We start from the raw sequence: 22999 nt of genomic DNA, 5'->3' as shown, positions 1-22999 counted from the left end.
AGCTTCCGGTCGCCTGTCACTTTAATTTGCCGCTCCATTCCCACTCGGACCTCACCGTCCTTGGCCACTTACACCGTTCCAATGAAGCTCAGGAGTTGGATATATTTCTTAAGTCCAAAGATGTGCGGGTTAGGTTGATTGGCCATGATAAAAAATAAAAAAAATAAAAAAATTTGGCCCTTAGTGTTAGGGGGGATTAAATACGTGGGGCTAAGGGGATAGGGCTTGGGTGGGATGGCTGTCGGTGTAGGGACCGGGTGCTAGGGTTTGGATGATCAGCCATGATCTCATTGAATGGCGGAGCAGGCTCGAGGGGCCGAATGGCCGACTCCTGCTCCTATCTTCTATGTTTCTATGTTAAGGCTAAAGGGATCAAGGGGTATGGGGAGAAAGCAGGGACCGGGTACTGAATTTGGAAGATCAGCCATGATCGCATTGAATGGCGGAGCAGGCTCGAGGGGCCGAATGGCCTACTCCTGCTCCTATCTTCTGTAAGCTCGAGGAACAGCACCTCATCTTTCGATAAGGCACTTTACAGCCTTCTGGACTCAACATCGAGTTCAACAATTTCAGACCATAACCTTTGCCCCCATCCTTTTTTCTCTCTCACATGGCAGCTGTCGATCATTCTGCCATCGCCATTTACACTTCATCTAGAACCACCTTTTGTTTCTTAACTTGTCCCGTTACCATCTCCTTTTGCCTCGCACCATCATCCCTTTTTGTCTTTTAATCTCTCCTGCCTTCCATGCTATCACAGACCTTCCCTTCTGTTCTTTCCTCCCCCCTTTCCCGGCTCCTACACTTGCTTAAAACCTGTTCCATCTCCAGCTTTTTTCAGTTCTGATGAAGGGTTTCGACCTGAAGCTTAACTCTCTCTCCACAGATGCTGCCTGACCCGCTGAGTATTTCCAGCATTTTCTGTTTTTATTTCATGGCAACTCACTACTGTTCTTATAGTTATTACTACCTAATACTTTCAATGAATCTTTGTGGATGCCTTGTTTATTACTAAAAATACTTATGGTTAATAATTGACGGTCGCCATCTTGCTCACGGGCAAACAATTGATGCTGTTGCAGCACCTGGCCGCCGCCATCTTTATTATGGGCTATTCTAGCCGGTGAAGGGGGCGGAGGTGGTGCTAATTGGCCGGCGCCATCTTTGCGGCAGGCGTGCTTGACCGGCGCCATCTTTGTAACAGGCGAGCCGGCGCGGTGTTTGGGCGGCGCCATCTTTGTGACGGGCAGCGGCGCGGCGCGGCGCGCGGATTGGCTGTGCACCATGTTTGTTGCTGGCGGGGCGGGGCCTGGGCCGGGCTGTGCGCGGGGGGAGGGGAGCAGGCCGAGGGAAGATGGCGGCGCTGAAGGAGGAGCGGAGTTACGGGCTCTCCTGCGGCCAGCTGGGCTCGGGCAGCAGCCTGTCGGTGCTTCACGTCAAGCTGACCGACAGCGCGCTGCGGGCGTTCGAGGCCTACCAGAACTGCAAGGTAAAGGTTCGAAACTCTCCGGGTGTGTGAGGGGGGAAAGCGGGGCCCCAACCCCCGGGCTCCAGGCCCCCCCAACCCCCGGGCTCCAGGCCCCCCCCAACCCCCGGGCTCCAGGCCCCCCCCCAACCCCCGGGCTCCAGGCCAACCCCCGGGCTCCAGGCCCCCCCCCAACCCCCGGGCTCCAGGCCCCCAACCCCCGGGCTCCAGGCCCCCCCCCCAACCCCCGGGCTCCAGGCCCCCCCCCAACCCCCGGGCTCCAGGCCCCCCCCAACCCCCGGGCTCCAGGCCCCCCCCCAACCCCCGGGCTCCAGGCCCCCCCCCAACCCCCGGGCTCCAGGCCCCCCCCCCCAACCCCCGGGCTCCAGGCCCCCCCCCAACCCCCGGGCTCCAGGCCAACCCCCGGGCTCCAGGCCCCCCCCCGGGCTCCAGGCCCCCCCCCCCAACCCCCGGGCTCCAGGCCCCCAACCCCCGGGCTCCAGGCCCCCAACCCCCGGGCTCCAGGCCCCCCCCCCAACCCCCGGGCTCCAGGCCCCCCCCCCCAACCCCCGGGCTCCAGGCCCCCCCCCCCCAACCCCCGGGCTCCAGGCCCCCCCCCAACCCCCGGGCTCCAGGCCCCCCCCCCAACCCCCGGGCTCCAGGCCAACCCCCGAGCTCCAGGCCCCCCCCCGGGCTCCAGGCCCCCCCCCCCCCAACCCCCGGGCTCCAGGCCCCCAACCCCCGGGCTCCAGGCCCCCCCCCCCCAACCCCCGGGCTCCAGGCCCCCAACCCCCGGGCTCCAGGCCCCCCCCCCCCAACCCCCGGGCTCCAGGCCCCCAACCCCCGGGCTCCAGGGCCCCCCCAACCCCCGGGCTCCAGGCCCCCCCCCCCCCCCCCCCAACCCCCGGGCTCCAGGCCCCCCCCCCCCCCAAACCCCCGGGCTCCAGGCCCCCCCCCCCCCCCCCCAACCCCCGGGCTCCAGGCCCCCCCCCCCCCAACCCCCGGGCTCCAGGCCCCCCCCCCCCCAACCCCCGGGCTCCAGGCCCCCCCCCCCCCCCAACCCCCGGGCTCCAGGCCCCCCCCCCCCCAACCCCCGGGCTCCAGGCCCCCCCCCCCCCCCCAACCCCCGGGCTCCAGGCCCCCCCCCCCCCCAACCCCCGGGCTCCAGGCCCCCCCCCCCCCCAACCCCCGGGCTCCAGGCCCCCCCCCCCCCCCAACCCCCGGGCTCCAGGCCCCCCCCCCCCCAACCCCCGGGCTCCAGGCCCCCCCCCCCCCCAACCCCCGGGCTCCAGGCCAACCCCCGGGCTCCAGGCCCCCCCCAACCCCCGAGCTCCAGGCCCCCCCAACCCCCAACCCCCGGGCTCCAGGCCCCCCCAACCCCCGGGAGCCGCACTGCTGCTGGGGGGCCCGGACCCGTAGGCCGCGCCTCTGGGGGCTGTTATCATGGCAGCGCCGGCTCCAGCCCTCCATTACCCGCTCAGGGGCCTGCAGCAGCCCCACACCCCCCGGGGGTATCTGTGTGAGTGGGGGGGAATCAGGCTGTACAACCTGGTCTGGGGGGGGTCAGAGAGCCAGACCCCCCCCCCCCCCCCCTTCCCTCCCTCACCCACCCCTGGAGCTGGAGAAGGGGCAGCTCCTGGGGTGTAAGATGGCCTCATAATCCCTCCACCCCAGCTGCTCCCTCTCTGTTAGTTGATGTTAGAAATCACCCAGAGTCTGTGCCCAGAGGGTTAATAACTGGGTGGGTTTGTATTATCTCTGCTTAAGGTGATTTTCTCTCTTTCCCCATTCCTTTTTAAATCTCCTCCTTCTATCTCTGCTCCAAACTTAACAGCTAGAAATGGCTCTCTCTGTCTCCCCCACCCCCCTGTCTCTGGCTGGGATTTTGCTGACCTTTTCATTCTTTCCAACTTTTCACGGCCATCGCCTCCTGTCAGAATCATTCTAAAGGATGTCGTTCTTATTTAATATGGTTTTTTAAATATATAAAGAGAGTCTTCACCCTGACGGTGAGTGGCAATTGAAGCAATTCCCCAGCGACTGGTTGTGAAGTTTTTCAGCTTCTGTTTGCATCAGTTACCTGATTTATGCAGATTTAAAACAAAAAGCTACAATCCTTCCCTATTTCACACACCCAGTGCCTCCAGTACTAAAAGGGATCCAACTGCAAGGTTGGTCTCTCTAAGGAGTGACTAATTCCTGTTTGAAGTTGTTACTGATACAATAATTTCCACGAAAGATTTGTGAGGTGGAATTTTCCAGTATTTCCTGAAAAGCTTATTTAACCGTGTATCTTTGCGCTGCATCTTTCCCTCAATCTCAAAGTTGGGATACATTTTCCCCCTTCAGATTTGCACGGAAGCCTGCTTGAGTGGATCAATATTCTGACATTTCAGCAGTTTGGTGATGGTGGTGGGGGGGAGAAATGGATTTGAAATCCCACAATTAGCAGCAGTGTAACCACTTGAGTGATTTAACATTGCTTTCAGTGAAGTTGGGATGTGTTTAAAAGCCCATTGGGATGGCCGCAGAGATGGACAATCCATGAAAAGAACTCAGAAATTCGCTTCTTTGCAGTGATCTTTTATCTGCTGTTTAGTTTTTAAAAAAATTCTGATCAAACCTGTGTGTGCGGTGTCTGAGGGGCGACCTGATCGAGGTCTCTAAAATTATGAAGGGGTTCGATAGGGTAGACGTAGAGAAGATTTTCCACTTGTGGGGAAGACCAGAACTAGGGGCCATAAATATAAGATAGTCACTAATAAATCCAATGGGAATTCAGGAGAAACTTCTTTACCCAGAGAGTGGTGAGAATGTGGAACTCGCTCCCACAGGGAGTGGTTGAGGTGAATAGCAGAGATACATTTAAGGGGAAGCTGGATAAACACACGAGGGAGAAAGGAATAGAAGGATATGGTGATGGGTGAGATGAAGAGGGGGTGGGAGGAGGCTCGAGTGGAGCAGAAACACCGGCACGGAGCAGTCGGGCCGAATGGCCGGTTTCTGGGCTGTACATTCTATGTAAAAACCAGAGAAGTTAAAAATGATTACATAGAATTTTACAGCATAGAAGCAGGCCGCTCGGCCCAAAAGGTCCAAACTCCATACGGGCCGCCTTCCTCATGTTTTTAGATGTACGAATGTGGTGCATTTGGAAGCTTTCTGCAATGGATCTGTAACTGCTCCTCAGTGACGCCCCTGTGGGAATCTTTCAGTTGTAAATCATGTTCATAAATGCGCTCAAATATTGTCATGTCGGAAATCTGCCATTCTCCTCAATGTATTTTTTTCAGGGTCAGTGGGGGAGTCGTAGATTGGCATCGTTTCTGGAGAGAGCTTTGTCCACTATTAATTGGCCGAGTCCGGGCTCGGTGGAGTGTAGTGCTCTTAACGCATTCCTCTCCTTGATTCCATTTCCGCTCTGCTGTTTAATCGGAGCGGTTTGGAGCAAGGCTCCAGCGCTGCTTCCAGAAGAATTCTATTTTGTATTTGCCATTTATTGCAGATCCTGGGATAGAAATGGATTTTTTCCCTCCCTTCAAAAAAATGTACCTCTTTTAAGAGGAAAGTGGATAAATACATGAAGAGGAAGCGTGCAAGGGTTCCGGGGATCAGTGGGATTAGTTTTGGCTTTGCTCTAGTAAAGAGGCAGCACAGGCACGATGGCTGAATGGACAAAAGGTTGCTGGAAACTTCTATTCTGGCGTTTTGCTTGATTTATTCCCCCCCCCCCCCCAAGGTAACACCAATTGTTATCGTACGCAAGTGTTTAACAATCAGCATGACATCACTGCCGCCTCCCAATTATCTCTAGAATGTGTTTAGATGCATAAAAACCTATTAGCACTTGATGAGAGGCTGGATGGACTCAGTGTTTGGTTAATTATCAGTCTGTGAGAATGTGGAAACACTGACCCAGGCTCCGTATTTCACGGGTAAAAAGCTCGATGCTACGACATGAACCTTTGGGTCCTTACAGAGTGAATTGCCATTTCCACATGCAGTCTAGGAAATGGTTGGGTGCTGGTACTGTTTGCACGGCCTTGCACTCCTGGACATTTTCCATGTACACAGGCCCTATAAACACTCCTCTTCACGTAATTAGGTTGACACATCAGTAAATGTCGAGCTGCTGACCAGATGATCTTGTTCTGGATATCCTTTCTGGGGGAAGGGGGTGAGAGTATGTGATAGAAATGCCCCAGGAGTCCTTTACCATTTAACCATGTAACATTCTCCTGGGACTGCAGCAGGGTTAAGCAACACCTCAATTTAAAAATTCTCATCCTTGTTTTCAAATCCCTCCATGACCTCACCCCTCCCTATCTCTGTGACCTCCTCCAGCCCCACAAACCTCGGAGATCTCTGGGCTCCTCCAATTCTGGCCTCTTGCGCATCCCCCGATTTCCATCGCTCCACCATTGGTGGCCGTGCCTTCAGCTGCCTGGGCCCCGAGCTCTGGAATTCCCTCCCTAAACCTCTCCGCCTCTCTCTCCTTTAAGACGCTTCTTAAAACCAACCTCTTTGAATAAAGATTTTGGTCATCTGCCCTAATTTCTCCTTATGTGGCTCGGTGTCAAATGTTGTTTTATAACACTCCTGTGAAGTGCCTTGGGACATTTTACTATGTTAAAGGCGCTATATAAATGCAAGTCATTGATGTTAAGGGTGTGGTGTATAGAGAGTATTTTTGAGTGAGATTTCTTCCCTCCAGAACATTCTTCTACAGATTATACTGGAAGAACTTTTAATAGCAGCCTCTGACAGGACATCTGCATTCAGAGGTTTGTACTGAAGCTATTCAAAAATCTGCCGAGTTAGTCGATGCCAACAGAGGGCGCTGGCCTCGCCGTCTCTGGGCCGGGGATCTTGCATCTGATTGGTATCCAGTGGCGGTGGTCATTGCCTGGCACTTGTGTGGTACAAATGTTACCCAGTGTCTGCTGTGGACTGGCATGGGCTGTTTCATTATCAGAAGAGCTGTGAGTACAGCTGACCACTGGAATTGTCGCTGAACAGCCCCACTCCTGACCCAATGGCAGAGGGAAGGTCACTGATGAAGCAGCTGGAGATGGCTGGGCTGAGGACATTCCCCAGTGGAAACCCTGCAGCAATGTCCTGGGGCTGTGGTGACTGGCCTCCAATAGCCACAAACATCTTCCTTTGTGATAGGTATGACTCCAGCCACTAGAGGGGTTTCACATTGACCCCATTGTTGCTGGGGCTCCTTGGTATCCTAGTCGGTGCCAAGAAGCTCCTGCAACCTTGATGTCCAGGCCAGCTCTTGTGTTCATGTCGGGTTTGAGGCCGTGATGAGCTCTGGCAGAACCCAAACTGAGCATTGATGAGCTGGTGAGGTGCTGCTTGATGGCCCGATTGATGAACTCTTCCACCCCTTTACTGACGGATGGGAGAGGCTGGCAGGGCTGTAATTGGCTGGAATAGATTTATCCTGTTTTGTATGCAAGACATACCTGGGCAAACGTCCACATTATTGGCTAGATGGCTGACAGATCCTCTGAGGTTCTGCCACCTCGCGCTCCTGAGTAAACCAGCCTCGTGTGGCACTTTTGTGTCAGCAAGCTGTGGGAATCGAACTTGAGCATATAACCTAGTTCATCACTCCCCTGCAGTACTCGGCCATTGTTGCCATAATACAGGTGACGTCCTGGATCAGGCATTAAATCAGATGCTTGTAGCCAGTTCAGGTGCAAATTGCCAATCCCATGACACTATTTGAAAAGGAGCAGTGAGTCCTTGGTAACGTTCCTCCCTCAAACGCTGGCTCCTCATTCATCGCTGCCTGTTTGTGGAACATTGCTGCTGTAGAATGGCTACCATAGTTGCTTACTTCAGTCACCGCACTCAAGTCATTTGTTGGAATGTGTCAATGCGCAATACTCTCTTGTATATGCAAGACTAGAGGATTATCGCTATGTATTTCTCTCGCTCGTGAAGGATGGTGGATATCTGATTGCGTCACGAGTAATCTATTTGGGCTGATGTGGAGTTAAACCCTCAGCATTGTCTCAACGCTTTCTGAATCATCAGATTGTTTGTGCTTTAAATCCCCGTTGCAATGTATTTGTCTGTGAAGATAATTCTCTTTTTAAATGCTTTCTGAAACACTGGGATGTGATTTGCGTTTTTTTTTTCCCACCCCAATGTTTTCAAGATGAAAGTAATACTGTATTTGGGACCCATGGGAGTACTGGACATGATGCAACCTGTACTAATATTTCCAGACAATTTGGGGTTAACTTCTAAATCGTCATTATGCTGTCGTGTTGCGCAAGGGGAGTCGAGACCGAGGGTAGTGAAGTGCGGCTAGACCGCGATGGATAGCTGGACCAGGCCACGCAAATGTAACTCAATCTGCATTTTAAAATCATACATACTGTTCGTATTTTTATATTTGCATTATAAATTCCTGTGGACACACTTAGAATGAAAACTGCCTCTGTAAACTTGTCAGGCTGTAATTAAATTCTTAGCCCCTGATGACAGAGCAGCGTCTTCACGGGAGGTGAGGGGAGAGGGTTGCAGTTACAGCATGGCGAGTTGCTTCGGCAGTTTCCATTATAACTGTGGGTGAGGGAGTTTATGATGGTGAACATCGCCGGGAAGTGCGTGCAGAAAGCAAGATTTTTATCATGTATTATAAATGGATATAACAATGTCCCATAGTCTTGCGCAGCCTCCTGCAGATTGTTCGTTAGCTGCGATAGCATTGCTTGATTCTGAAGCTGTGTTCTTGGTGATGGTGGCTGGCCACGTGTTACCTGCTCGCAGAGTTCTGATGATGTCGCAAACTGCGAGCGGAGCGCGGTCAGCTCCTGCCATTGGTTGATGCTATGAATCCTCACAACAGCTTGCATTTATATAGCGCCTTTAGCGTAGTAATACCTCTCTCGGTGCTTCACAGCAGCGATTATCAAACCGAATTTGACACCGAGCCACGTAAGGAGATATTAGGACAGGCGACCAAAAGCTTGGTCACAGAGGCAGGTTTTAAGGAGCGTCTTAAAGGAGGAGAGAGAGCGGCGGAGAGGTTTAGGGAGGGAATTCCAGAGCTCGGGGCCCAGGCAGCTGAAGGCACGGCCGCCAATGGTGGAGCGATGGGAATCAGGAATGTGCGAGAGGCCAGAATTGAAGGAGTGCAGAGATCTTGGAGGGTTGTGGGGCTGGAGGCGGTTACAGAGATATGGGGGGGTGGGGCGGGGCGAGGCCGTGGAGGGATTTGAAAACAAGGATGAGAATTTTAAAATCCAAGTGTTGCAGGACCGGGAGCCAGTGTAGGTCAGCGAGCCCAGGGGGTGATGGGTGAACGGGACTGGGTGTGAGTTAGGACACGGGCAGCAGAGTTCACAGCCATGCGCTCACCCCCAAATTGCGACTGGCTGGTTCAACCCAGCCCAGATTGATGGGAGGAAGTTAATCGGCCTTTCAGGATCCTATCTGAAATAATAAAATCTTACAGCACAGGAGGAGACCATTTGGACCATCGTGCCTGTGCCGGCTCTTGAAAGAGCTCTCCAGTTAGTCCCACTCTTTCCCCACAGTCCTGCAATGGGTATGGAAAGAGCTAAACCTAGATCCCAAGAGCTGATGCATTGGTTTACAGAGGCTGTCAAAATAGAGAAATTTACACAGGTGCAGTAAGAAATATTCTGGAGGTCGGGGTTGAGTCATGTTGGGCACAGTAAGCAGAGCTCTATCCTGTATCTAAACACACTTGAACTCGGATGAGTTTGCAGCTGACTTTGGTTGTCAGAAGTCTGCCATTTCCAAAGCAGCTCTGAGCAGGAAAAACGTCATCGAAATACTAGTTTTAAAAAGAATACATGTTTCCAAACACCATTGTTTATCATAACGTTTTGGAGATTTCCTATTGGATTTCTTTTCTGTAAATTTTTTTATCTGCCTTGAATATTCCCCCAAAGGAGTTGTGACCTGCGCTGAATTGGTTCCACATGTGACACCTGGGTGGCCCTTTGCGGATGGGGCTGAGGGATGACCTACTGGGGGGTCTGTACCGTCGCGCTCTGACTCACCGCTCCTCTCGGGTTGTGGCTGATGGGCTTTTTCTGTCCAGGGACTGTCACATGATCAGGCAAGGGTCCATTACTGCCTGATACTGGATCATATTTGCCACTTGGCACAGCTGACTGCTGTGTAATGTCTTCAACTCACACTTCTACAAGGCTGCTCACGTTCAGAATATGTCTCGGAAGAATTTTACAGGGCAGAGGGGGAGAAAAAACAGAGAAACAAAGTTTAAGGAGTGGAGCTGAAAGCTTGGTGGAGGGAGATGGGCAGTGAGGGATTTGGGGAGTGGGTCTAGACTGCAAGAAGATACTGGGGGGGGGGGGGGGCGGTGTCGAGAGCTCGGAATAAACTGGTGTCCGGGGGTGGGTGTACGTTTGGAGGACTTCTTTGAGATAGGTTGGGGTGAGGACGTGGAGGGATTTGACAATGGTGAGGATTTTGATCAATTTACTGGGCCAGTCGTGCGTACACATTGGAAGCAATGTCCCCGGTAAGCTGCACTGCCTTCTGCACAGCCTGCCTCCCCTCGCCCCCCCCCCCCCCCCCCCCCCCACACTCCACGGTACATACACATTTTTGTGCATGTGCGGTATCTCCAGTGTGCAATCCGGTGAGTGGCCTGTGCGGCCTCACAGCTTAACGGGAACATTGATTGGAAGGGGGAGAAAGTATAATAGATAAAGGAAAGGCTGTCATTTAATCTGTGTCCGAGTGAGATCCATTCATCCGTCCCTTTTACGGATTATGACATCATCTTAACTCCAAGGTCAAATCTCAGCTTCATTACTCACTCCCTACCAGCCTGATCCTGTAGGCATTCTATACTGTGCTTTCTAACTTTGTGTTTGCTTCGTAATGCAACATCATGCTTTATCGCATCCACATTTGACTTGTCTCATTTTCCGCAGTGTTGTCACAATAGTCTTTTGATCTATTTAGGCAGGATTTGTAAGGTTTACAACAACTTGCGGTCATTTTGTTTGAAAATCGCTCCTGTGAAGCATCCTGGGACATTTTACTGTGTTAAAGGCGATATAAAGGTAGTAAAATGTCCCGAGGCCCTTCACAGGAGTGATGATCAAACAAAACTTGACACCGAGCCACATGAGATATTCGGGCAGGTGACCAAAAACTTGGTCAAAGTGGTAGGTTTTAAGGAGCGTCTTAAAGGAGAGGTTTAGGGAAGGAATTCCAGAGCTTAGGGCCCAGGCAGCTGAAGGCACGGCCGCCAACGGTGGAGCGATGAAAATCTGGATGAGCAAGAGGCCAGAATTGGGGGAACGCAGAGATCTCGGAGGGTTGGAGGAGGTTACAGAGATAGAGAGGGGCGAGGCCATGGAGGGATTTGAAAACAAGGATGGAAATGTTTTAATTCGAGGCGTTGCAGGACCGGGAGCCAATGTAGATCAGCGTGCACAGGGGATGGGTGAACGGGCATGCTTTGTGCTTTACAGATTGTATGATATGTAGAGGGTCAGTAAAAGGCATTGACTCTATTTTTCCACACCCCTCACCTGACGGTTACTGAGATTCTAGCGATGTCATTCACCAACGGGTACCTCACCCAAGTGCTCATTCCTTGTGTGCACCTAGACACCAACAGCTTTCATTTATATAGCGCCTTTAATGTCGGAAACGCCCTAAGGTGCTTCACGGGCGTAATCAGACAGTTGGTGTCGCAGTGTTGGCAGAGCCTGGTCCTGTCATCGCCTGATGTACACCCTGTAGTGATGGGAATCCTCGATAGGCTTTTGCTCACCCCTAGCCAGTGGTACTGAGACCTGTCATGCCCTTCTGAGTCAGAACGTTGTGGGTTCAAGGCCTGAGGACAAAAATCCAGACTAACACTCCAGTGCAGTACTGAGGGAGTGCTGCACTGTCGGCGGTGCCGTCTTTCAGATGATATGTTAAACCAAGGCTCCGCCTGCCCCCTCAGGTGGACGTAAAAGACCCCATGGCCACTATTGGAAGAATAGTGGGGTGGGGGGTGGGGGGGAGAGTTCTCCCCGGTGTCCTGGGGCCAATATTTATCCCCCAATCCACATAACAAAAACAGATGATCTGGTCATTATCATATTGCTGTTTGTGGGAGCTTGCTGTGTGTAAATTGGCTGCCGCGTTTCCTACATCGAAACATAGAAGATAGGAGCAGGAGTAGGCCATTCGGCCCTTCGAGCCTGCTCCGCCATTCAACGAGATCATGGCTGATCATCCAAATTCAGTACCCTGTCCCTGCACCGACAGCCATCCCACCCAAGCCCTATCCCCGTAACCCCACGTATTTAATCCCCCCCTAACACTAAGGGTCAATTTTTTTTTTAATCATGGCCAATCAACCTAACCCGCACATCTTTGGACTGTGGGAGGAAACCGGAGCACCCGGAGAAAACCCACGCAAACACGGGGAGAATGTGCAAACTCCACACCGACAGTCACCCGAGGCCGGATTCGAACCCGGGTCCTTGGTGCTGTGAGGCAACAGCGCTAACCACTATGCCACTATACAACAGTGACTACACTTCAAAAAGTACTTCATTGGCTGTAAAACCCTTTGGGACGTCCTGAGGTCGTGAAAGGCGCTGGAGAAATGCAAGTCTGTCTTTTACTGCTGGCCTGATTGAGATAAACTAACTCAGTAGAGACAGGAACCAAACCTGGTACTGTCCTGCTCTACATGGGTCAGTGCCACACCAAGCAGTGCTGTTACCACCCGAGTTATTGGGGGAGCTGATTAAAAGGCTAATTCTGTTGGCCATTTTTCTAATTTTTTGTTTTTTTTTCCCCGTTTCTCCCATTGCCTCCTGCTGCACATGCTGGTTGGTATGCAAGGCAGCAGGCCTCCATTAGCTGTTAGAACGAGGCAGCAGGCTGACTTGCCCCATCTGATTGCCCTGAATGAATTGAATCTGGGCAGTTGTGAGGTCTCTTGTCTTCTGATCAGAGACGGGGGTGGAGGGAGGGCTGCAGCCGAAACTCAGTCTAAGCACAGCTTGAGAGCTTTGGCCATTCTGCGTACTGGCTCATCCATCTGTGAACATTAACCCGTCAGCCCAGTAACTCAAAAGTCCTACTCGGGTCCCCTCCCTCACCTCTTTTTCCGATACATTGATGACTGTATCGGTGCCGTTTCCTGCTCTCGCCCCGAACTTGACAATTTCATTCACTTTGCCTCCAATTTCCACCCTTCCCTCACCTTCACATGGTCCATCTCGGACTCTTCCCTTCCCTTCCTCGACTTCTCCGTCTCCATCTCTGGGGATAGGTTATCGACCAATATTTACTACAAGCCCACTGACTCCCACAGCTACCTGGACTACACTTCCTCCCACCCCGCTTCCTGTAAGGACTCTATTCCATTCTCCCAGTTTCTCCGCCTCCGCCGTATCTGCTCCGACGATGCCACCTTCCACACCAGTGCTTCAGACATGTCTTCCTTTTTCCGCAACCGAGGATTCCCCTCTACTGTGGTTGACACTGCCCTCGACCGTGTCAGTTCTAGCTCCCGCACTTCTGCCCTCACCCCTGCCCCTCCCTCCCGGAACCACGATAGGGTTCCCCTTGTCCTCACCTTTCACCCCACCAGCCTCCACATTCAACGGATCATCCTCCGGCATTTCCGCTACCTCCAAAGTGATCCCACCACCAAACGTATCTTCCCCTCCCCTCCCCTTTCAGCATTCCACAGGGACCGCTCTCTCCGAGACACCCTAGTCCACTCCTCTATCACCCCCAAGCACCCCTTCCCCTTCGCCCGGCACCTTCCCGTGCAAGCGGAGGAGATGTAACACCTGCCCCTATACCTCCCCCCTTCCCACTGTCCAGGGCCCCAAACACCCCTTCCAGGTGAAACAGCGATTTACTTGTACTTCTCGCAATCTAGTATACTGTATTCGCTGCTCACGATGCGGTCTCCTCTACATTGGGGAGACCAAACGCAGATTGGGCGACCACTTTGCGGAACACCTCCGTTCAGTCCGTAAGGGTGACCCCGAGCTTCCGGTCGCCTGTCACTTTAGTTCACCGCTCCATTCCCACTCGGACCTCATCGTCCTTGGCCTCTTGTATTGTTCCACGGAAACCCAGCGTAAACTCGAGGAACAGCACCTCATCTTCCGATTAGGCAGTCTGCAGCCTTCCGGTCTCAATATCGAGTTCAACAATTTCAGATCATAAGCTCGGCCCCCATTTCATTTTCTCTTGTAATTGTTCCACTGCTTTCCCCCCCCCCCCCCTTTCCTTTTGTTTCTCTCTCACACCTGGCAGCTATCTTTTGCCCTGCCAGTACACTTTCCACCTAATCTCAGCCTATTACCATCTCGTCTAACTTCTAATCTCTTTTACTTCTTTTGTTTCTTTTATTCTTTTGTCCGATCGCAGCCCTGCCTCCGATGTAGTTTCTTTTCTTTCCAGTTTTGAAGAAGGGTCAAACCCGAAACGTCAACTCAAATTTCTCTCCACGGATGTTGCCTGACCTGCTGAGTTTTTCCAGCATTTTCTGTTAACTCAAAAGCTTTGTTCAATTGTCACCAAACCAGATAAGTGACTTCCTCTAATTGGTCTGTGGGCTCCTTTGAATAATAGTTATGTTTCAGCTCATTGTGTTTCTATAAATGATCATCTGTGACTGTTAACTTGTCAACTCAGTGCCTGCTGTGGGTTCCCTCTTCCCTCAAGACAAATATACTTGTTATACTATCGATCCACACTCGAAGACTTGAGTGCATAATCTAGGACAATACTGAGGGAGTTTAGGCCTGAGCTCTGGAATTCCCTCCCTAAACCTCTCCGCCTCTCCTCCTTTAAGACGCTCCTTGAAACCGGCCTCTCTGACCAAGCGCTTGGTCACCTGTCCTAATATCTCCTGATGTGGCTCGTGTCACATTTTGTTTGCTAATCGCTCCTGTGAAGCACCTTGGGACGTTTTACTACGTTAAAGGCGCTATATGAATGCAAGTTGTTGTTGAGGGCTGCCTTGGTAGAAGTGCCATCATTCGGCTGAGACATTAAACTGTTCAGGTGGATGTTAAAGATCCCACGGCACTATCACACACACAAGAAACCAGATTAACTGGTTGTTGCCGTTTGTGGGATCTTGCTGTGAGCAAAATGGCTGCCGTGTTTGCCTACATAAGTAACTGCATTTCTAAATAATTCATTATATTTGAAACATTGCAGGGTGTTTGAGAGATGTGGTCAAGTGCAATAAATGGATGTCTTGTCGATGATGCTCCTTGGTGTTTTGCTGCATAAAACCTGCAGCTGCTGCGACATTTATTTTAAATCATAGTCATCATTTTTCACCTTCCTTTCTCTCCACTTCCTCCTTCCCCCACCCCCCAACTCCTTCCCCCCCTCCCCCACCCACAAATTTCCTGTGTGGATAGGTGGCCAGAGCTGTGAGCGAGTGGTTTTGGATGACTTGCACCCTCTCCACCTCTGGTTTCTCTGAGTATTGCCCAGACCTTGCACAGTGGCACATCCAGGCTCGGAAACCTGTGGCGCTTCACCCTGCAAGGACAGTGAGATGGCTGAAGCCTGCTTAACCCAGGAAGGTGGCGGTTTTGTTGGTGGTGTGGCACTCTGGTTGGCACAGGATGTGATGCCTCAGTGGCTGGATAGTTCAGACTTCTTTAATCTCCCCGTTCTCTGGTTTCGGGGCCATGCAGAGGCTATGGGTTTGAACCCAATTCAGGCTGCTTCCCAATACTTGTGTTAAATAAATGCAAAAGTCACCTCCCGTAGGCAAACCCGCACACCCTATAAACTGAACCTCGGTCTTGTGTGAAGTAAATAGCATACAATGGACAAACACTGAACCCGCATCTTGCTGGCCTTTCCTCTGGAGATAGTACAGGCTGCAGACTGTACCTTCCTGATCTTTGATCGAAACCCAACCATGATCGACTCAGGTTAAAACAACTAATTTGTACTTCAGAAGCCAGTCAATTCAGCAGATAAAATGGTTTGTGTTACTCAGAAGCTAAAATAACAAAAGTCTTTTAATGAGTTTTTACATAAACACGCACCTTTGCACTCGTGGAGCTCTGTCTCGCCACAGTGACCTGTACGTGTCAAAGAATCCTAGAATGATACAGCACAGAAGGCGGCCACTGGGCCCATCGTGCCTGTGTCGGCTTTTTGAAAGAGCTGTGCAATTAGCCCCACTCCCCTGCCCTTTCTCCATAGCCCAGTGCATTTTTCCCCTTCAGGGATTTCTCCAATTCTCTTTAAAAGTTATTATTGAATCTGCTTCCATCGCCCTTTCAGGCAGTGCATTCCAGATCACAACAACTCGCTGTGTAAAAAAATGTTCTCCTGATTGAACTGGGCCCCAGAAGCTCGACCTGCCACTTGTCTCTCTGCTGTCAGCTTTGGCTACAGACGTGTCAGTCAAGTCAAAGCAAAGACAGAGTTGGGGATGCTCGCGCTCCGTGTTAAGCAGCAGTGATACCCGGGGAACCATTCTGCTGATGCATTGTTTGGCTGCCCCTTTATACAAACGTGGTTTCCCATTAAATGCTGAACTACCAGATCAAACAATCCAGCCAGCTTCTCAGACATTATGGCTCCGCTCTCAGCTTGCGGGCTTGAGAGAAATAACAGCTTACGTTTTAGCACTAACCAGTTTGGAAAATCATACACCGCTACAATGTTATAATTTAAAACATGACAGGCTTGCTGTGTTACACCAGGCTCTATCACTCTATTGCTGCATGTTGGCACTCTGAGGTATTGTGTCACAGGTTCGTGCGAATCCTGAGCGCTCTCCTAACAGTGCCGCAAGCAGACCTGTGTTCAGCTTTCAAGAACATAACATAAGAATTAGGAGCAGTGGTCGGCCATTCGGCCCCTCGAGCCTGTTCCGCCATTCAATAAGATCATAGCTGATGTTCTACCTCAGCTTCACTTTCCTGCCCAATTCCCCAGAGTTCAAAAATCTATCGATCTCAGCCTTGAAGATACTCGACGTCTAAGTATCCACAGCCCTCAGGTAGAGACTTCCAAAGATTCACCATCCTCTGAGTGAAGAAATTCCTCCTCATCTCAGTCCTAAATGGCTGACCCCTTATCCAGAAACTATGACCCCTAGGTCTAGACTGCCCAGTCAGGGGAAACGACCTCTCAGCATCTACCCAGTGGATCCCCCTCAGAATCTTATGTTTCAATCCCCTCTCGGGGATTTCTTGCATGTGCCATCTCCCATCTCCTGCCCAGTTTCTGCCTTCCTGAAGGTGCTCGCCCACCACCCTATGATGGTTCCATTGCCCTCCCAAAGTATGAGCTAAACAGCAAGCATCTGTATAGGCTATTCCATCTTGGAAGGCATCACAGCTGACCTCAATCCTGTTTTCGCCCGGTGTCCCCATGTACACTTTCCAGCGGTGGGGGGAGTCACAAGCCTATCCTTGGCCCCCTCCCCTTAGTCATCTACAATGCTACCCCTTGGCGACATCATCCAAAGACATGGGGTCAGCTTCCACATGCGGATTGGTGACACCCAGCCCTGCACCGCCTCTCTCGGGCCCTTCGCTGCCCCTGTGTTGTCAGACTGTCCAGTTTTGGATGAGCTGCAATTTCCTCCAGCCAAACATTGGTAAGACTGAAGCCATCTTTGTGGCTCTCATCCTCCTCCCAGGCATGGTCTGAGGCTGACCCAGCCTGTTCGCAACTTCGGTGTCCTATTCGAACCCAACTTGAGCTTCCGACTCCATATCCTCCATCACCAAGACCGCCTACTTCCACCTCGGTAAGATCACCTGCCTCAACTCATCTGCTGCAGAAACCCTCGCCCTTTGTCACCTCCAGACTCTACTATTGTGATGTTCTCCTGGCGGTCCTCCAGCCGACATGAACTTGAGCAATATTCTGCTGTCCGTATCCTATCCCACGTCAAGTCCCAATCACTCATCGCCCCACCCTGGCTGAACTACATTGGTCCTGATACCTAATTCCTAAAATGTAACATTCTAGTGTTTAAATCCCTTTATGGCCTCGCTCCTCCATATCTCTATAACCTCCTCCTTCCCTCCCTTCACCCTACTGTTGGTAGCCATGCGCTCAGTTGCTTCGCCAAAAGCTCTGGCATTCCCTCGCCTACTCCTGAAAGACCCTCCTTAAAACCCAGCTCTTTGAACTCGCTTTTGGTCACCCTTTCTAATATCTCCTCCTTTGACACGGTGTTAATTTTTCCGTAAGCCTCTGTGAAGCAGCGTGAGACTTTTTTTCTCGGTTAAAGGCGCTAGATAAATGCAAGTTGTTGGTTATTGCATTAACTTTCCATTGCGACCATGTTGCCGTATCCATACGCTGATTGGCACATCGAGGGCCTCCGGGATTGCAGCAGATCATTTTATAATGGGAATTCTCACGGGCCTGCTTGTTCTCAAAGATATTAAATTAATTAGTTAAATTAACTTGTAGTTAAACAACCTATTCATAAAACTCCCATGTGGTAAATTTAGAATCACAATTGGAATGAATTTATGGTAGCTGATCTCCCTTGGCATTGAGTTGAGACAAAGTGTCGTCTTCAAGTGAAGTGGGGTTAGAGGGTGAGGGATATTTGGACCAGGGCATGCAAGTATAATTCGGTTCCTATTTTAAAGACATACATTCTGTCCTTATTTTTATTTTCCCATTATAATTTCTTGCGTCCACATTTCTGATGGAAACTGGCAATGTAAACGTCATGCTGTAATTACACCCTTCGCCCAGTGGTGGCAGTGTGACAAGTTTACAAAAGGCAGTTTCTATTATAAATGTGGACATGGGAACATAAGAGTATAAAAAAAATTGACAGGGTGTGCACACACGTAAGATTTGTAATAGATAGATAGATATTGCTCGTCTTCCCCCCCCACCCCCCACACCACCCCACTTAAAAAAATATAAAAAATGCTGGGCTGTCATCACCTTAGTAAGAGTGACAAATTCTCGAGCTCTCCTGACCAGAACTTAAGAAAAGTCAAAGGTGAAGAAGAAGCCATTAGAAATATTGGAGGAGTGAAACCCTAGAACTTGGGGCAGGGGGCAATCGAGATCGCTCTGGCTTGATAAATGAAAATCTAAACTTCCGACGTTTTAGAAAAAAAGAGTTCTGCAGTCGTCAATTTTCTCCCTACCCGCCCTGAAGGTGAAAGAAACTTACACGGCCTCAGGATGTCCCAAAGCGCTTTACAGCCAATGACCTACTTCAGAGGTGTAGCCACTGTTCTAATGTAGGAAACGTGGCAACCAATTTGCACACAGCAAGCTCCCACACACACTAATGTGAAATGACCAGATAATCTGTTTTTAGTGATATTGGTTACGGGATAAATGTTGGCTCCAGGACACTGGGGAGAACTCACCTACTCTTCTTCGAATATGCTGTGAGATCTTTTACTTTCACCTGAGAGCAGACGGGGCTGTGGTTTGACGTCTCATTAGAAATACGGCACCTCCGACAGTGTTGCACTCCCTCAACACTGCACTGGAGCGTGAGCCTGGATTCTGTGCTCAAGTCTCTGGAGTGGGACTTGAACCCACAACCTTCTGACTGAGAGGCGAGAGTGCTGCCCACTGAGCCACGGTGGCCACTTTACTGGTCTCTTGTTGGCGTTGAGATCCACAGGCATCCTCCACTACCTTGCCCAAGTGCCTGTTTGTTATATGTGACCATGGATAGTGAATGTCGGGCTCTTTTACCGCATCCCAGCTGAGCTTACTCGAGACTGCCATCACTTTTAGTAAGGGATTGTGATCAGGAGAGAGAACCTGCTGATTTTCCCCGCACCCGCTTCCTTGCCCGGGCGATGGCCGAGGCCAGTCGTGCCCCCCCCCCCCCGGGACTGATGGCCGAGGCCAGTCGTTGCCCCCCCCCCCCACAGACCGATGGCCGAGGCTAGTTGTGCCCCCCCCCCCCCCCCCGGGACTGATGGCCGAGGCCAGTCGTTGCCCCCCCCCCAGGACTGATGGCCGAGGCTAGTTGTGCCCCCCCCGCCCCCCGGGGACTGATGGCCGAGGCCAGTCGTTGCCCCCCCCCCCCCCAACAGACCGATGGCCGAGGCTAGTTGTGCCCCCCCCCCCCCGGGGACTGATGGCCGAGGCCAGTTGTGCCCCCCCCCCCCCCAGGACTGATGGCCGAGGCCAGTCGTTGCCCACCCTGGACTGGTGGCCGAGGCCAGTCGTTGCCCACCCCGGACTGGTGGCCGAGGCCAGTCGTTGCCCACCCCGGACTGGTGGCCGAGGCCAGTCGTTGCCCACCCCTCCCCCAGACTGATGGCCGAGGCCAGTTGTGCTCCCCCCCGGACTGATGGCTGAGGCCAGTTGTTGCCCCCCCCACAGACTGATGGCTGAGGCCAGTCGTTGCCCCCCCCCCCCCAACAGACTGATGGCCGAGGCCAGTTGTGCCCCCCCTCCCCCCTGGACTGGTGGCCGAGGCCAGTCGTTGCCCCCCCCTGGACTGGTGGCCGAGGCCAGTCGTTGCCCCCCCCTTGACTGGTGGCCGAGGCCAGTCGTTGCCCCCCCCTGGACTGGTGGCCGAGGCCAGTCGTTGCCCCCCCCCCCCCCACAGACTGATGGCTGAGGCCAGTTGTTGCCCCCCCCTGGACTGGTGGCCGAGGCCAGTTGTTGCCCCCCCCACAGACTGATGGCCGAGGCCAGTTGTGCCCCCCCCCCCCGGACTGGTGGCCGAGGCCAGTCGTTGCCCCCCCCGGACTGGTGGCCGAGGGCAGTTGTGCCCCCCCCCCCGGACTGGTGGCCGAGGCCAGTCATGCCCCCCCCCCCCGGACTGGTGGCCGAGGGCAGTCGTGCCCCCCCCCCCCGGACTGGTGGCTGAGGGCAGTTGTGCCCCCCCCCCCGGACTGGTGGCCGAGGCCAGTTGTGCCCCCCCCCCCCCCCCCCGGACTGGTGGCCGAGGCCAGTCATGCCCCCCCCCCCCCCCCCACAGACTGCAGCTAACTTGGTGCAGATCAGGAATTGAACCTTCAGTTTCACACTGTGCGACGCCTTTAGCAACTCAACTTGCACGGGACCTTTGTCAGCCCTCTCAGATGTGGCTGCAAGTCTTCACTCTCCATTGCCTGTTGATTGTGGAGGTTTTGAAGATGTCTGTCACTGTCCCCTTGGGAGTGGGCTAGCAATAGTTGATCGCTTGCCCCCGGCATATGGTAGCACTAGTTTGCCACAAATAACTATTTTTATTAAATAAAACCTTTTAAACTAACTTTCAGCGATATATGGGATGGGAAAGTGTGGTTCTCTTTTTTAAAATGTTCTCAAAAAACACGGGATGGGGAGTTTTTAAAGTTAGCTGCGGAGAGAGGGGAGTTGGGTCCTTACCCACAGTAAACGTGCACTTGCCACCGGGGCTCAGTGGATGGGGGCACTCCTGCTGGTGCCGTCCGGTTCTAAACTGAGAGCAGTAGTGACTTGGGAGTTCCTGAAAGGTGAAGCTAAAGAGCTGTTTTGACTCCAGGATAATCTCTATCAAACTTCTCCTACTTGCGGCCTGGAATAATATCAATTTGGGTGAATGTCTCTTCAGCCCGGTTCCCCTCCGCAGCCATTGGTGCCTGCTTGGGGTATTGTTCCACAGCCTGCAGTAGCCCTCCAGTATTCAACCAGGCAGTCATCCCCTATCTGTTAACCTGTACCAGCTATTCGACAGTGCCGGCCTCGCCTGCTGTACACATGCCGAATAGAGGTCACCGGATTGCATCAAGGCCCAACAGTGGCTGATCTGACTCCGCACAGACCTGGGATCAAACCGGGAACGTTCTGGTCTGTACAGCTCAGCCACTCTCGGGGGGGGGGGGGGGGGAATGCCGAGCCATTGTAGGTGTATTTTAATGCTTGGAATGAAAGCTGCTGGAACAGTCTGCTTGAAGTGGCCTCGGGCTGAATTCTACAGTCTATCTCCCTCTCCTCGCCCTCAAAGCCAGCACTACCACATGCCGGGGCAATCAATCGAACATTGCATTGACACTGGATACAATCCAGCAAAAAAAGGCCTGGCCTTGGGACTATTCAAAAATAGAACGGTGTGAGATGTTAGTCAAGCGATGCGGTTTACTCTTCCCACCGATGTTTGCTTTGTGTAGTGGGAAACTGAAGGAGGGTTCTGTGAACACGATGCTGGGAGGGGGCTTACTGAAAAATATTTTGAGCCTGATAACAAGTTTGCTTTCAGTATCTCAGGATGTCCGGAATATTAGATTTGATAAACGTATATATCAGATCACGGCTCTCTCCGGCGTTTACACAAATGAAGCTTTATACAGAGCTCTGACTTTTCAGATTAAAACTGCTTGAAGTTTGACACAGGTATGAGTTTTTGGCTGGGACCTTGTCAGGAGCTGCTGGTGGTATGAGAGACCAACTGTGCTTGTGTAGAAGGGGTGCAGTTGTCGAGGGAATGAATGCGATGGTTGCTTGGGGTTAGCTGCCTGAGTTTTATTTTCTTGCCCGCCTGTCCTCTCCTGAGGTGGTGGCTATAGCTGCCATACGGTTCCAGCACCTTGCCCAAGTGGGTTTCATTATGTGAGAGATTTAACCGCAATTGTTAGCAGGTTACTGACTGTTGGAGTCATAGAATCTTACAGCACAGAAGGAGGCAAATCGTGCCTGGGCCGGCTCTTTGCGCGAGCTCTCCAATTAGTCCCACTCCCTGCTCTCTCCCCACAGCCCTGCAGAATTTTCCTGTTCAAATATTTATCCCATTCCCTTTTGAAAGTTACTCTTGAATCTGCTTCCACCGCCCTTTCAGGCAGCGCATTCAGTAGGGAAGACTTGTTTAAGTTGAGTAATGTCCTGTGCCTGTGTACTGTTCTGTTGACTGTAGTATTATTGGGATTTCAAAAAATCATGTTTGTGGATTCACGAGTTTCCACGCTGCTCAAGGAGAAGAGAAGATTGGAATGGAAAAGAGTTCCAAATTACGTAAACCGAGCAAACATTTGTACCAATCTCCTCGATGTTGGAAATTTGGATCCGTTTTTATTTTCCGAGTCCAGATGTCTGTTATCGCCCAGCCTTGGCTGCAATATCCTCTGAGGTCCTGTCAGCTCTGAGGGAATGTGGCATTGTTAGAGCTGCCGCTATTTAAGAAAGGAGTGAGTTAGCCTGACATCAGTAGTAGGGAAAATGCTAGAATCTATTATTAAGGACATGGTAACAGGGCACTTAGAAAATAATAAGATTGGGCAGAGTCAACACGGGTTTATGAAAGGGAAATCGTGTTTGACAAATCTGTTCGAGTTTTTTGAGGTTGTAACTAGTAGAATAGATAGGGGGGACCAGTGGATGTGGTGTATTTGGATTTTCAGAAGGCATTCGATAAGGTGCCACACAAGAGGTTATTAAACAAAATTAGGGCTCATGTGATTGGGGGTAATATACTAGCATGGATTGAGGATTGGTTAATGGACAGGAAACAGAGAGTAGGAATAAACGGGTCATTTTTGGGTAGGCAGGCTGTAACTAGTGGGGCATCGCAAGGATCAG

The 22999-nt window shown here is 52.0% G+C and overlaps 1 protein-coding gene across 1 annotated transcript in view; it reads left to right on the top strand.

Annotated features, from left to right (window-relative positions):
* The first annotated feature begins 1330 nt into the window (after window positions 1-1330).
* Window positions 1331-22999, top strand: part of ell (elongation factor RNA polymerase II) — a 122406-nt gene continuing 100737 nt past the window's right edge. The window contains 1 exon segment of the mRNA XM_086004340.1: window positions 1331-1489. Coding sequence (XP_085860466.1) covers window positions 1355-1489 — 135 coding nt within the window. The 5' untranslated portion in view covers window positions 1331-1354.

The sequence above is a fragment of the Somniosus microcephalus genome, chromosome 13 (genome assembly GCF_052327205.1).
Source record: "Somniosus microcephalus isolate GS21.2 chromosome 13, FLI_Smic_1.0, whole genome shotgun sequence".
NCBI lineage: Eukaryota > Metazoa > Chordata > Chondrichthyes > Squaliformes > Somniosidae > Somniosus > Somniosus microcephalus.
This window is presented reverse-complemented; position numbering and strand designations above follow the sequence as displayed.